At 39.8% G+C, this 13600-nt stretch overlaps 2 protein-coding genes across 3 annotated transcripts in view; one reads left to right on the top strand and one right to left on the bottom strand.

The window, feature by feature from the left end:
• The first annotated feature begins 1316 nt into the window (after window positions 1-1316).
• Window positions 1317-3415, top strand: LOC115350034 (cytochrome c oxidase assembly factor 6 homolog). Of its 2 annotated transcripts, XM_030035073.1 has the most exons (3): window positions 1317-1437; window positions 1615-1771; window positions 2987-3415. In XM_030035073.1, the coding sequence occupies exons 2-3, from the start codon at window positions 1628-1630 to the stop codon at window positions 3080-3082; spliced, it is 240 nt and encodes a 79-aa protein (XP_029890933.1). In that variant the 5' UTR covers window positions 1317-1437; window positions 1615-1627; the 3' UTR covers window positions 3083-3415. The 2 variants fall into 2 exon arrangements, with proteins under 2 accessions (XP_029890933.1, XP_029890934.1); XM_030035074.2 differs by lacking the exon at window positions 1317-1437 and having other exon boundaries at window positions 1456-1771.
• Window positions 3416-4103: 688 nt separating this feature from the next.
• Window positions 4104-13600, bottom strand: part of TARBP1 (TAR (HIV-1) RNA binding protein 1) — a 40534-nt gene continuing 31037 nt past the window's right edge. The window contains exons 23-30 of the mRNA XM_030035072.2: window positions 12476-12562; window positions 11380-11576; window positions 10152-10233; window positions 8618-8789; window positions 8205-8396; window positions 7096-7220; window positions 5782-5918; window positions 4104-4488 (exon numbers count right to left, since the gene is read on the bottom strand). Of these exons, the coding sequence (XP_029890932.1) occupies window positions 4323-4488; window positions 5782-5918; window positions 7096-7220; window positions 8205-8396; window positions 8618-8789; window positions 10152-10233; window positions 11380-11576; window positions 12476-12562 (1158 nt within the window). The 3' untranslated portion in view covers window positions 4104-4322. The remainder of the gene's footprint in view (window positions 4489-5781; window positions 5919-7095; window positions 7221-8204; window positions 8397-8617; window positions 8790-10151; window positions 10234-11379; window positions 11577-12475; window positions 12563-13600) is intronic.

The raw sequence follows: 13600 nt of genomic DNA, 5'->3' as shown, positions 1-13600 counted from the left end.
TGTAATACAAATTTACTTCTATATTAATTCTTTTCAACAGAAAAACATAATTTAAATTCTACTTTTGTAGTGACTTCCACTCACCTTAAAACCCCCGTTCTATTAGAAATCAAATTACTGCATTTCTGTCTCTTACCTATCATGGCCTAGCAAACAGAAGGTGGTTAAACAAATAGGCAGGGATGAGAACATGGGCTGTGTTATATACTGTACAGTGTACAGCAGCAGTGGCATTCACTTTGCTCCAAAGCAGTATCCCTTCGAAGGGGTCAGTTAGGTATTTCGACAAACAAAATCCCCTCCAGATCTGGCTGGCTTACAGGGGGCTCCGCTGAAGAAGTGCAAATCCTCAGTCTCCTCTTAAAAAACCTTTCCTTGTATCGAGACAACCGAGCCACCTGCAAGGAGAACCAGAAAAGCGTGCCCACCAACAACAACCAGAAATTATTATCTGAGGAAGAAACCCAGCTCAAGGTAGGTCAACAGCTACACCCGCTCCCCGACCCGGCCGGCCGGCTGCCTCACACACCAGGAGCACTGGCTATCGACAAGCTCCTGGTAAAGCCGCTGGCCTGGGAGCTGCCAGGGGCTCAGCACCTCGCAGAGTTAGGCTCTTCCCAGCTGCCAAAATGTCACCCTTCCCAAAACTGCAGCGCATTACTATGACAACACACGCCTTCCCTTTGGAAACTGCGAAACTGGTCCGCATTTCCAGGACGCTGGTGTGGAAAAAGAAGACTTATCAATTCCTCGGCCACAGGGACTGCCACGAGGAAACGCCACCGAATCCCAAAAAAACCAACGAAACAGTTTGCTCCTGGATACTATTTGCTTCAGGCCTGGTGCTGCCGCTGGGCTGAGCTCACCAGGCGCCCACCCGGGCAGCCCTCAGGTTTCTTGTATTATTTTATCACCCTTACGACGGGTAAATTTTTTCTTCCACTGGGGTAAACCACTTCTTCTTCCTTTTTTTTTTTTATATTATCAGCCTGACGTAGCGACAGGGTCCGTCAGAGAAGCCTGCCCGGAGCGGTTTCTGTAGGGTGGGCACAGCTGCGTACCAGCCCGCGAAGCCCACCATCGCTGGGGTTTCAAACACGCCCCCCGCCGACCCACGGCCCTCTCTCCTCCGCCTCAGAGGCCACAGCGGACAACGGCCCCCCGGGACAGCCTGTGGGGACGGAACGGCTGCGGGCCGCAGGACTGGGGCAGCTCCGCGGCCCGCGGGGGGCGGGGGGGGCACCGGCAGCTTCGTCCCCACGGCGAGCACCGCCCCGCCCGCGGCGGGGGGGGGCGGGACAACCGGCCCGCCTGCCAATCTCACCCGGGACGGCCGGAGCTGCGCCTGCGCACTAAGGAAAGCGTCGCGCCGCGCCTCATGAGCGCGGTACCGCTTCCGGCAGCGTGACCTTCGCCGCGGGAGGCCGGGGCCGGCGGGTGAGTGCGGTGCGGGCCCGGGGCCGGGGCCTTCCCTCCGGCGGGCCCCGCCTGCTCAGGCACCCCCTTCCCCCGGTGCCTTGGGACCGCGGGCAGGGCGGCGTCGGGCCCCGCCGCGGAAGCGGCGAGGGTTCGCAGCCGGCCCGGGGTCTCGGATAACGGCTGTTCTGTGTTCAGGTCGGTAGTGAAGATGTCGGCGCCAACGATGGAGGAGAGGAAGGCCTGCTGGGGGGCCCGGGACGAGTTCTGGCAGTGCCTGGATAGGCACGGGGACGATGCCTCCCAGTGCGAGAAGCTGCGGCTGTCCTTCGAGTCCCGCTGTCCGCAGCAGTGGGTGAGCAGCAGCCGCCGCCGCGGCCTCCCACAGCTCGCACCAGGGGAACGCAGCGTTTCTTCGCGCCTTAGTAACAGCGTCGGCAAGGAGTTACACTCGCCTTCTTCACGGCGGCAGCGCCCGCCCCTTGGACCGCACATCGAGCGCGGCCTTACGCTTTCTCATAGATAACCCTGCACCCTTGTCAAGTGTGACTTGGTTTGCAGACTTTTGGTCTTGCGGGGAAATTAAAACAACCGAGCGGGCCGCTGACTGGTCCGGGAACTATGGACAGTAGCATATAGCGTAAAGGGAAAGGAAAATACGACCTCAAACTTTCAGATAAATACACAACTATGCAAGCATACAGGCTTACTGTTTAATTTAAAAAGTTCTGAAAGATACTCGGAGGCTTTTAGAAGTGCACAGAAATTACCGTTACTAAAGAAGAAAGGCTTAATACGGAAGGGAGGTGACACACAGGTCTGGGAGATCCATGGCATCTTAAGACTGGCATCCGATAGCTTCTTGTGCATAAAAACAGCCTTCTTCATACAGTATAATTTCACAACCATCCACTTACTTACACGTAATTCATTCATGTTGTGCTCTTTAGTTTCCTAAGCTCAAGCTGTAATTCTTAACTTTTTTAATAGGCATTGCCTTTTAGTAACAGTGGTGGCTGAGGGGCTGAACAGTTCCTATGGGAGCCAGTAGACTGAAGTCAGTTAAAAAACCCAAGTACATTCACAGTTGCTGTACTGACTGATGCTTTGAATGCTGCAGTTCTGCCGTATGTCATCTCTAGTGATGATGGTTTCATCTGCAGCGCTTTGCACCGGGTACATCAGTGGCTCTAGGCACTGAATACAAACATTACATAGTTTGTGATACTATAGAAAAGCTGCTGGACTTATCTTTGCATTACAAATAGGCTTTGTTCATAGCAGTGAAAGTACCAAAGCAATAGACTGCTTTTTTTAATGTTCATGGAAGTAATGGGGGGGGTATGATGGAAAACCAAAGTGCACTTTCAAAATGGTAAAAAAACCCCACAAAAAACAAACACACTCCACTCTTTAGTCTTCTACTTCAACAGAGCAAGAAACTCCTAACTAGTGTATTGAATTAAAGTCATCCTTAAGTTCAGTGATCAAAGAGACTGTTTATTCCTTAGTCTTGTTGTGATGCACAAAGCCCTTTCTTCTAATGAACATCTTTTCTCTTTTTAAACAGGTTAAACATTTTGACAAAAGAAGAGACTTTTTAAAGTATAAAAGAAAGCTTGAAACAGAAGGCTATCATCCTCCAGAAGCTGCTGGAAAGTCATAGGTACTCTGCTTTCAAAATAAATCTAGTGAGGATGACTATGGAAGGAAGAAGCAGGAGAAACCAGAAGCAGCTACGTGAGCTCAAGAACTGGTAACCCGGCTCCCAGACATGCAGGCTGCTGTTCTTGTTGCAAGGTCTCTTGCATCTGCTGAAAAAAAGATGGCCATGGACAGCTTTTTCATGAGTATGTGTCAAAGAAATAGGGGTGCAGGGCTGTTCACAAATCTAAGGTTTTGAATGCCTAATGAGCCAAATTGTTTCACAGGAATAAATGATTATTTAATAGTGTAATGTGCATATTCTAAAGAGAACAATAAAACTGTTTTCCAGTAAGTGAACAAGCCTTTCCTTAAAAAAAAAAAGTCCATTCCAACTTCCCCTTCTTGCCAAAAGGAGGTGGTGGTATAATATATTTGTTGTTGACCAAGTATTTCAAAGTATTTTAAACTGTTGTAAGTCAGGCATCAGTTTATAAAACAGCAGCCATTAGAAGACCTAATGCATCCTATGCATATGATATGTAACTCACATATTTTGAGTGTGCTCATTTTTTATAAGCGAGAGGAATTTTTACATGAGCGATGACAGTTTTCAATCAGTATCTCTGCTAGAAGTATGGCAGTTATTTATCACAATTCTCACATTATGGCCTTTTGTATAATTGGGTGTTTTTCATTACCTTACCGATGCAACTCCATTTGAAGATAGACCACTTAGAGCAGGATTAGTAAACTTGACTGTGGAAGGCATTTAAACAAGGGGCAGCATTTAATGTAATAACATATGTCAATTTACCTTGCAAAAATTACGTAATCTAGTATATCTAGATGCTGGAGGCATTAAATACTTTGGCTACAGTAAGTTTTGATTGTGGTTATAGGAAGGTACCACTTCCCTTTCAAGCATGGTCATCACCATTGAAGTAACTGCAGTAAAAATCTTATGTTTTGAGTTTGGGATTGTTCATGGTACTAAGCTGATGTTCCAATAGTAGGAAAAAAAAAAAATCACACACACCACCTGCAATATAAATAGTATTTATTTCCAATGCAACAGTTTTATTTAAGGAGGTAAAGTATTAAGGCATTTAAAAGTCAGTCTGAACACCACAGAGAACAAAACATGCAAAACTTAAGAATCCTCATTCACCCTGAGTTTGTATCTCATCTATTCAGAATTTCATGTTGTAGCACCATAGCAAGTCACCCAGCTGCACTGTAAGGCACAAAACTCCTGGCAGTTATTTTTGTTGTTTTTGCTTGATCACTTGTTGCCTTGTGTACTCCCAAATCAGCAGAGCTCCACTTACATGAACATTGAGTGATCGAATAATACCCTGCTGAGGAATTTCCACACAGACATCCAGGTGGTGAATCAGGTTTGCTGGGATTCCTTCATGTTCATTTCTATTAAAGAAGAAACAGTAGCTTGTATCTGAGAAGACAGGGTGTTCCAGAAAGCAGAAGATGCAGAAGTCACAACAGCATCCAAACACCATTTGAGAAATGGTGCATCTGCCCTCAATACAACTGATGAGGGCAAAAAACGTTTGGGGTTTTTTTTTGTTTGGTTTTTTTTTTTTTTTTTTTTTTTTAAAAAAGCAGTAATACATTACAGATACAAAGAAAACAGGGGAAACCTGACTAAGCTTTGATGTAGGAAAACTGGTAGAGCACTTCATCACTGGTCCAGCAATAGGACCACAAGGACTCCCTCTCTGCTTTTATTTTGAAGCCATCCATGTACAGTGAAATAAACAGCTATAGATGAAATGACCAGGGCATGAAGCTGCTGGCACAGCAGGGAAGCTCAACTGCCTGCTTTACTTTCAGTAAGGTCTTGGTATGAGGGAATGTCAAGACTGACTGAAGCCTTGAACTGAAAATGTTTCACTTCTTCAGAATCAGCACACCAGAAGATACCAAAGGTTATCAGTAATTGGAACTATGTTTTTAATTAGAAAAGAATAAAGTGATACATTCTAAAGACAAGCTACATACAAAAAGGTTTGAAAAACAGGTATATATTGTCCTAAAAGGACAGGCAGGCCCTTCCTCCTGGTCTCACTCAGTGGCCCTGCAATTCCAGAAGCTTTCTGACTCGTAGGCACTTTCCTCTAGATTTCTTGAAGTAGCCACCCTTTTGTCACATCTGAGGCTTGCCTGATTACAGGAACTGATTATTGCTTTTCTCTGAAGTCGTCCCAGCCTCTGCTTGTACTGCAAAAACTTGCTAGTTCATCCTTTGCCTCATCCTTCATTTTTAAAGCATCTCCCAGCTTTGCATGCTCCCACTCTGCTCCAGTTCTCCTCACCAAGTCAAGGAGGGCAAACAGGCAGCCCTCCTGCTTGCTGAGCTCACTGCAGCCTACACATACAGGGCCCCATATTACTAAAGTGAACGGACAACATCTCTATCACACCTGGAAAACTATAATCCATGCTGTTGCTCCCTCTACCCATAAAAAAAAGGAGTTACAGTGTATAGATAGGTTATTAAGTACGAGGAGAAGGATCGTTCAGGAGCAGGTATCAGTACCTCCCACTCCTTGGCACACAAAACCAAGCTCTGCTGTTTCCATAATCACTTCCCTTTCTAAATCCACCTTTACCAGTGTCACTTGGTTTTCATATGACCACACTCTGACTAGAAGGGGTGGGCTGCAAGAGGTAGATTTACAAAAAAGTGTGTGTTCTTACCCCAGCAATAACAGTGACTTCTCTGGGAAGCAATATTCTGTAAGATCAAAACTTTTAGCTGTCTGCTCCACACCAATAATAGTGTACCCCTCCATTTTTTTCTGCTGTAAATAATCAACAAGCTGAGATGGTTTCACCTGTCCATCAAAAGTAAAGAGAAATATACAAGTATTTAAATATCACCATTTGTAAACTTCTGAAGTTACTGTAAAAATCAATTTACTTGGACAGTTTTTAAGATGAATGACTTTTATCCCCAAAGACTCTGTCCATATACATAGCTTAACATTTTAAAAGCTCTTCAGCAATAGCACAAGAGGTTAAGTAATGCCACAAAAACGTACTCCACAAATACAACGAACAAAGGCTTTTCCATGCATCTGACAGCTCCAAGCCTTACATTTGAATGTAAAAGAATTACTCTTGCATAGGGACAAGGTGCACAGTTATTTAACCTGGAATTCCTTCCCCAAACAATACAACAGCCAGTATTGAAGCTGAGGTGCCTTACATGCCTGCATTACAACTTGTGACAGCTTGCAGTGAAGAATTTCTTAGTTGTCTTGATCCTACTCTCTAAATGCTTATTTGTATTAAATGCCAATTTCTTCATGCAACAGAAACTGTATCATCAGTACATTTCTGTACAGACACTAGGCATGACAACGTGTGTCCAACAGTGTCCTGTTTTAGGCAAAACGGTCTACAGCTATCTCGTTCTGAAGAAAAATCTTAATAGGCTGAAAATAAATAGCGGGGGGCAGGGAAGAAAAATTTGCACTGAATTTTTCAGATGACTTAAAGCTGATCTTGAAAAACTGATTATTATAAAATATCACAAACATATTTTCTACCAAATACTAAACATATAGGTTGAAACCCTCATTTTTATAAGCAAGATAATAGGTTCTAAAAGCTCGGCACAAGTTAGCTTCAGGCAAACTCAAAGATTATCCCCATGAAGTTACCAAAAGCAATCGACCTAGCAAGATAAATGAAGTGTTGTTCAACTTTTATAAACAAACATTAAATTCCAACCCACCACTATAAAACACAGAGAAAGATGCAGCAATGACAGCTCACATAATCAGTTTATCACAGCAATAAGAAATTAAAAGTATTTTTTAAATTCTCTTTTACAAGGTTGACCCAAAGTTTATATCAAAATACTCAAGATTAAGTCTTGGAGATAACAGCAGAAGCTTCTGTTAAATAAAAAGTTCGTTTTTGCAAGATAAAAAGAATTTGCACTATGCATCTGATGAACTGAAGATGTACAGTACACTTTTTAGCTATTAAAATGTTTCCATTCACCTCAACAAGGGGGAGCCACTGCTCTGCAGAAACACTAAGATGCTGAAACTGCTTATCCTGTATATAATGAAGACTGCTGACAACTAGTGCAGATGCCCCAAATATTTCACTTGTACGACATAAACCTACAAACAGAAGAATTAAAGTCATTTTTGTGTAGAAAATAAACACCAAGCCAGAATACTTTAGCAAGTGTAAAAGGACAAAGAATCCAAAAGCAAAATGGTTACTTTAGTCTTCTATTTTTAAACAGTTTCAGGTGCTTCTGTTCCAAGCCACACCTTGTTCCACATTAACTTACCAGAAAAAAAAAAAAAAAAAAAAAAAACCAAACAAAACCATTTTTTAACTTAGCAGAAAGATAAAAATTAGAAAAGCACTATGCCTGACAACGTGCTTCTACAATACTAATTACACAAAGTAATGGGTCAGTGTACAAGCCTTGGCAGGGATGGATGGACACACACACACACATGCTTAAGCTCCAAATCCAGCACCTGTTAAATGAAAGGCTTGAGAGAATGACACATTACAGCATTACAATGCAGGCAGCACCAACTAGAAGGCTTATTTTTCATTAATAGTCTCACTGCAGTTATTTAAACTGCTAACAACAGCAAGCACAATGCAATAAAGTATTTGTAGGATTTATTGTATCACAGCTTGAGTACTTAATCAGGAACAGGCACTTTCCTGTCCAAGTCATGAGAAACTAGCAGGTCTACAAGATTTGTTTAATTGTTATAGAAAAAAATATATAAAAGCAAATTATTTCCTTTAACTGCATACACAGCTGAAAAACTCAACTGTAACAAAGAATATAAAAACAATAAAAAACTGAGCATGATTTACAGCAATTTCTATTTAATTAAATTAATGTGTGCTACGTGTAAATACTTTTTTTTTTTCCTTAAAACTAAGTATAGGAGACGCCTTCTTCTGAAGCAGGTAGTATTTCTTTTGATTACCAGTTTTTTCAGGATAATGATCTATTTTTCTGAGCAGTACTTAAATAATTTTCTAATTATCAACATAAGATGAAATTCATTATTATCCCAGTGGGATCTGAGGTCTAAAATAAAAGTTTAAAAATGTGCAGTCAACCTTACCTCCTAAATTGGTAGGTTTATCAATAAGTGAAGCCACCACAATCAGCCTGCTGTTTGATTTACCAAGTTTAGCAGCACGATCCTGAAATACCATTTCCAGGTCTAAACTAGGAGTACTGTTTTTCCAGGGTATAATCTTTTTCTGAACATCAGTCCATTCTGTCTGGCTATCTGCTTCAGCTGAATTTGAACCTATAAAAGCAAGCAGTAGTCATATGGATACGCAAGCAGTAGTGAAACTACTGCTTCGTACTGTAGACACCAGTAGTCATCTACTATTATTTTATGGTATATACTCTGCTCACATAGATACAACTCTACTTCAGCTGAAAAACAGAGATCAGATTGAATACAGATGTATACAGCTACTACATACAAATAATTGTATTTAATATAGATTAGCTATATTTTACCCATGTCTTGCTGAGACCAGTCACTTGGTTTCAGATCACGAAGTTCTGTTCGAGAATGATACCACTGAAATGCTGGTGGCAAAGGAACATCAGTGAATCTGTCAAACTTAGAGAGTGAGATCCATTCATCTTCAGCCAGTTCCGAAAGGCGGGGAAGAGTATAAAATATTGTCTGCAATGTAACACAGTGTTATTAGCAGAGCACCACTACAGCAAGCAAAACAGATAATAAATTAATCTCTGGTAATTTTATTGCACACATCTTATCTAGCATTCTATGATTTTAATACTTGTTTTTCTTGGTACTTGATATAACTTACTAATAGATCTCTCAATATTCTTCACTTTATATGTAACTTTCATAAATCTAGTCTCTTTCTCTATTTGATTAGACCTTTTTCAAGGATCTGCATTGATAACTGTTCTGAAATTCTAGAACACCAAAGAATTAACGCTATGCTTCTCAGTACAGAGATCTTGTGAAAATGTCTTACACATAACACTAAAGAGTTTTCAGATGCTCTTATGAACTTCTAGTAAAGAATGCAGGTTGATTTAATGTCAAAAGGAATATAGTCAAAAGCATTAAAATCTAGTCGTAAAATCCAACTCAGCACTACCAATACAGCTAACCACAATTTATCAAGGAGAAACAAACACACACCCCAAGAGAAAGGCTGAATCAGAAGAAGAGTTTAAAACCCAGACATTTTACCCCAATCCACCCTCAAGATGAAGGCGAGGATGCACCTTGAATACATTTAAATACTTAACAAGTATTAGCCTTGGGGTTTTTGGGTTTGGGTTTTTTTTTTTCTTGTTCAGGATTTTAATTTCTGCATTTGTGAAGTCATAGCTAGCATATTCACAAAAATATTTCACAGAAGATGGGTTAAAACAAAAATAAAATTCCTTCTCTGAAAGATGGCACTGTTTGTGCCAGAACACATGTACCCCTTTTCACATTCATGTTTATCTTGTATTTTCAGCTTAGTTCCTCTATCTCTTATTTTTATCTGCATCCTTATTTTTACCTTCCTTCCTTCAGTGTTTATTCTGCTGTCATTTATTTAAGCTATAGCAAAAAGGATAGCTGAAAGATGCTCTAGAAGTTATACATCTGTATCCCGTTCACATCAAACAGCAATTTAGTTAAGCAACCTCAAGTTACTTCCAAGAACAGGAGATGTCTCGAAAATCCTAACGGACTACATACAATTTAGTAGATGCTCTTCAGTTATTACAAGTAACTTTTCTAGCCACAAATATAAAACCTGATTAACTCCCACACAGACAGGCACATTCATCACACATACCTCTTCTTAATTGACCCGTTTTTAACACAATATTAATTAGAAAATTAAGCTGCAGTCTTAGTCTAAAATCCATCACAATTTAGACGAAGTAATTTTTCAGAGTTTTAAATGAATAATAGTTGATCATTATTCATCCTACATTAGCATACACAAAGAAAGATAAAAATATAGTTGTAAAACTACACAAGTACAATGATCAGCAATAGTCTCAGACTTGCCTCTAGACTATAATCCTCAAGTGGATGAAATGTTGCAAAGAAGAAGTGATCTTGTATTCGCTGCCAGTTCCTTCTAGCATTCCTGCAATTGCAGAAAGTAATGCAAGATGCACAAAGAAGGCAACATACTGGATTTTTTTTTTTAAATTGTCAAATTGGAATAAGGCAACCTTACTGTATTTACTATATACTGTATGAGAAAGAAAACACTTTAACAATTAAGGATGGACCCATTAAAAAAAAAAACAAACAAACAAACCCCAAAACCCCCAGTATTCAGGAAATAAGTTTTATTTATGTTTCAAGAAAGGCCCATAACATGTCTCCAAATTCTATTATCAAAAGAAGTAAGTTTGGCAAGAAGGAGCATCCCATCTAGGCCTCTGAAGGAAACTGAATACTAGCTTATGGTTCAGTGACAACTTTTAGCTGTCAGAAAAAAAAAGAAAGAAAAAAAGCAGACTCCTCCCTCTGCTGCTTTTTTTCTATCCCATGTCTTGACATACCAACTTGGGTGATTTAACAGTGAAACTGATCAGGGAAATGAATATTAATGTTCCCCCCCCAAAAAAAAGAAAAAAAAAAAGCCCATCAGCAGCAGTCCCAAGTTTATGTTGGCTCACAATACTGTCAGAAATTCTAAATAATTTTAATTAACTCCTACCAACTGGGCTAAAAGAAGGATACAAACACACAGATAGTACAAAATTTAACTGAATTGTTGTATTTGCAAATCAGTAAGCAGAAAAGTATTTCTGTAAAGTTCATTTAATTATCATCCAAATTAATTTCCCTATCCATTTTTCTCCCACAGAAGTATTTTCAAATATTAACACCAAAAACATTTTGGATTTTTATATTTGAGAATTTACTGGTATCAGGAAGTTTGGAAGAATGAATGTTATTGCTTCAAAACCCCTCAGGTAAGAAAATTAAGCTGACTTCTGACTGTCTATTTTTACCCCACCTCTAAACTATGAGCACTGTTCAAACATGCCTTGAGTTTTTCCTCATGTGCTTTCAGATTGCAATGCTACACTGAATTAACACTTCATTTTCTTTGCTGATAATTAGATTTCAATTTTCAATTTTTGGTTTCTTTTTAAACAGTTAAAAAAAATCTATAAAGCCCCACAAAAATTATCAAGTGCTATTTTAGAAAATTAGACTTGATGTAAATGGCTCAGAAGAACAATGTTAAGCTGTAAGTCAGAAGAATGTTACTAACCCTGTGCCATGCATGTTTTCCACTTGTTGAAGGCTAGATTCAATAACTGGTGTCAGAGCTTCAAATTCTTCCACATGCAACAGTCTGCACATACCCCAAATTTTTTTAAGGGCAACTAACGCATAAAGTCGAACGCTGAAATTATGGTTGAAACACCACTGTAGAACAACTATGAGGGCTTTCTTCAAAGCTGGCTTCTAAAAAAAACAAAGATACAGAAGTTTCTTTGATTTATGTTAAGTCCTAATGTGCCATTCAGAAGTAGAGAAGTAAGAGTGGCCCAAGGAACAGTGGCTTCCTCAAAAAACAGCCTTTCAGAAAGTCCAAAGCTTTATCAGTACATACATGTGCAAATACAGGCTTCAGAACATGGTCCTGATTTCCTTCCTTCCTTCTCACTAGGGCACAGACCTACATCCCCACTTGTGTTTTGAAAATGTATTAATTTGCTTTAAAAATTATTCTGCATACATGGAAACCTCTATTTACTTCTGATTTTCTAGAACTTAGAAAGCTGTTCTTGCAAATGTATGCAAACAAAAAAAAACCCCAAAACCAGAAATGCCTGGATTGCTACAGATGTGAAGTAGTTGACCTAATGTAACATCTGACTGTATTTCATCCTCTATTTTAAAGTTCAATAATAAAATTGGGAATTCCAAATAAGAATTCTAAATGTAATATGAACTAGGTATTGCCAAAGAACTCCATATTTGAGTGTTGTTATTCTTTAGAAAGATCACCTACTTCCAGGTTATCTCTGGCCAATTTCATGCAGATTAAACAGCAGCAGCAAGAAAAACAAACCCAGGTGCATCCACATGTTTAGTTAAAACTGGAGTAGCTATTCTAGAAAAACTCACAGGTAATCAGGCCCTGTCTATGGAGAACACCTGCCATTTAGCTATTTTTCTTAAGTCCAATATGTTACAGAGGTGACAGGACAGGAAGAGTTAGTGTTTTCCATATCAAAGGATACTTTAGTAGGAAGTAGGTATTAAAAAGGTTTTGAAAACAGACTGAAAAAATGGTTTTTATTTCAGAAATCCATTTAAGCGCAACTGAATAAAGAATGAACACTTTTAGTCAAACTTACCTTCTCTGAGGTATTTTGAAGAATGATGTCAAAGTGTGATAACACTGATAAAAATGTGCAGATGCTTGTTTTAAGCTTTTCTTCATCCTAAAGCAAAAGAGAATTTAACAAGAAATATGCATAAAAAACATTTTTATACCCTAAGTTTCCACAACATGTTCCACAGATGCAGTAGTATCACCACTATTAAAAAAACTTTGTGTTTCCACAGCAAAACTTAATAATATGAACTTTGTATTTTAGCAAGATTTCATTTTCCCTAATATGTTATTTGCTTTTTACTAACACATGAAGTAGAACGACGCATACAGCAGCGTAAGTGAGCTAAAATTCAACCCAAATTCACTGTATTCCCCCCCCGCCCGCCCCGGAAAACCCTAAACCCAATAAAAAACCCCAGGGATTCTTTTCAGTGCTCACACTTTTCCATGTCATCACAAATGTGGGTATTGGACACAGAAAGAATAGCCTAGCATCAGCCTCACCCACGCTCTGTACTGGAAGAAATGAGTTTCCACACTTCTATTTGCCACTTCTGTTTATAGATATACTCCCTATTCATCCATTTTGCCACAGCATTGCACTGGGTCCTCAAGTTCAGCTTGTTTTTCAATATGATCCTGAAAATCCTTTTCAGAGTCATTGAAAAGTTTTCCAGAACAGCCTCTAAAAATACAATCTGCATTCCTTTTTCATAAATCTACATGTTTTCTACTTGCTCTGTTTGAATGGGCCCACTGTGATTCAGTACATTTGTTGTCAGCATGAGATTGCTTTGACCCAATGGATTATCATCTACTAAGATGATAGCAATTCCAACTGCCTGAGCTCTTGGAAGGAACTCTGAAATAGGAAAAGGTTACATCCCTTACAGCACTTTTCATCAGTTCAAATAGGCATGCCAAGGCATCCTCATGCACTTAAAAAAAAAAAAAAGTATGAACTGTAAACCGAAAGAGAAATTTTTTCCCCTGCTCAGCAGAAAAAACTCCAAACAACCCCCAAAACCACAGCACACATCACTAGCAAGCAAAGCTGCCTCAGAGCAGTATTAAAAAACCTGCCTGGTTTGGGGCAAAAAAGGTATATATACAGTTTTCCTATTTTTTTATTTAATTCTTGTCC

The sequence above is a fragment of the Aquila chrysaetos genome, chromosome 13 (genome assembly GCF_900496995.4).
Source record: "Aquila chrysaetos chrysaetos chromosome 13, bAquChr1.4, whole genome shotgun sequence".
Taxonomy (NCBI): Eukaryota; Metazoa; Chordata; class Aves; order Accipitriformes; family Accipitridae; genus Aquila; species Aquila chrysaetos.
The sequence above is the reverse complement of the archived record's forward strand: the minus strand, read 5'-3'. Positions and strand labels throughout refer to the sequence as shown.

Bases quoted from the DNA above. Each gene is read 5' to 3' on its own strand.
- LOC115350034 (XM_030035073.1), top strand. From the start codon at position 1,628: ATGTCGGCGCCAACGATGGAGGAGAGGAAGGCCTGCTGGGGGGCCCGG. The intron at 1,772-2,986 runs GTGAGCAGCAGC...CTTTTTAAACAG, and splicing joins CCCGCTGTCCGCAGCAGTGG to GTTAAACATTTTGACAAAAG.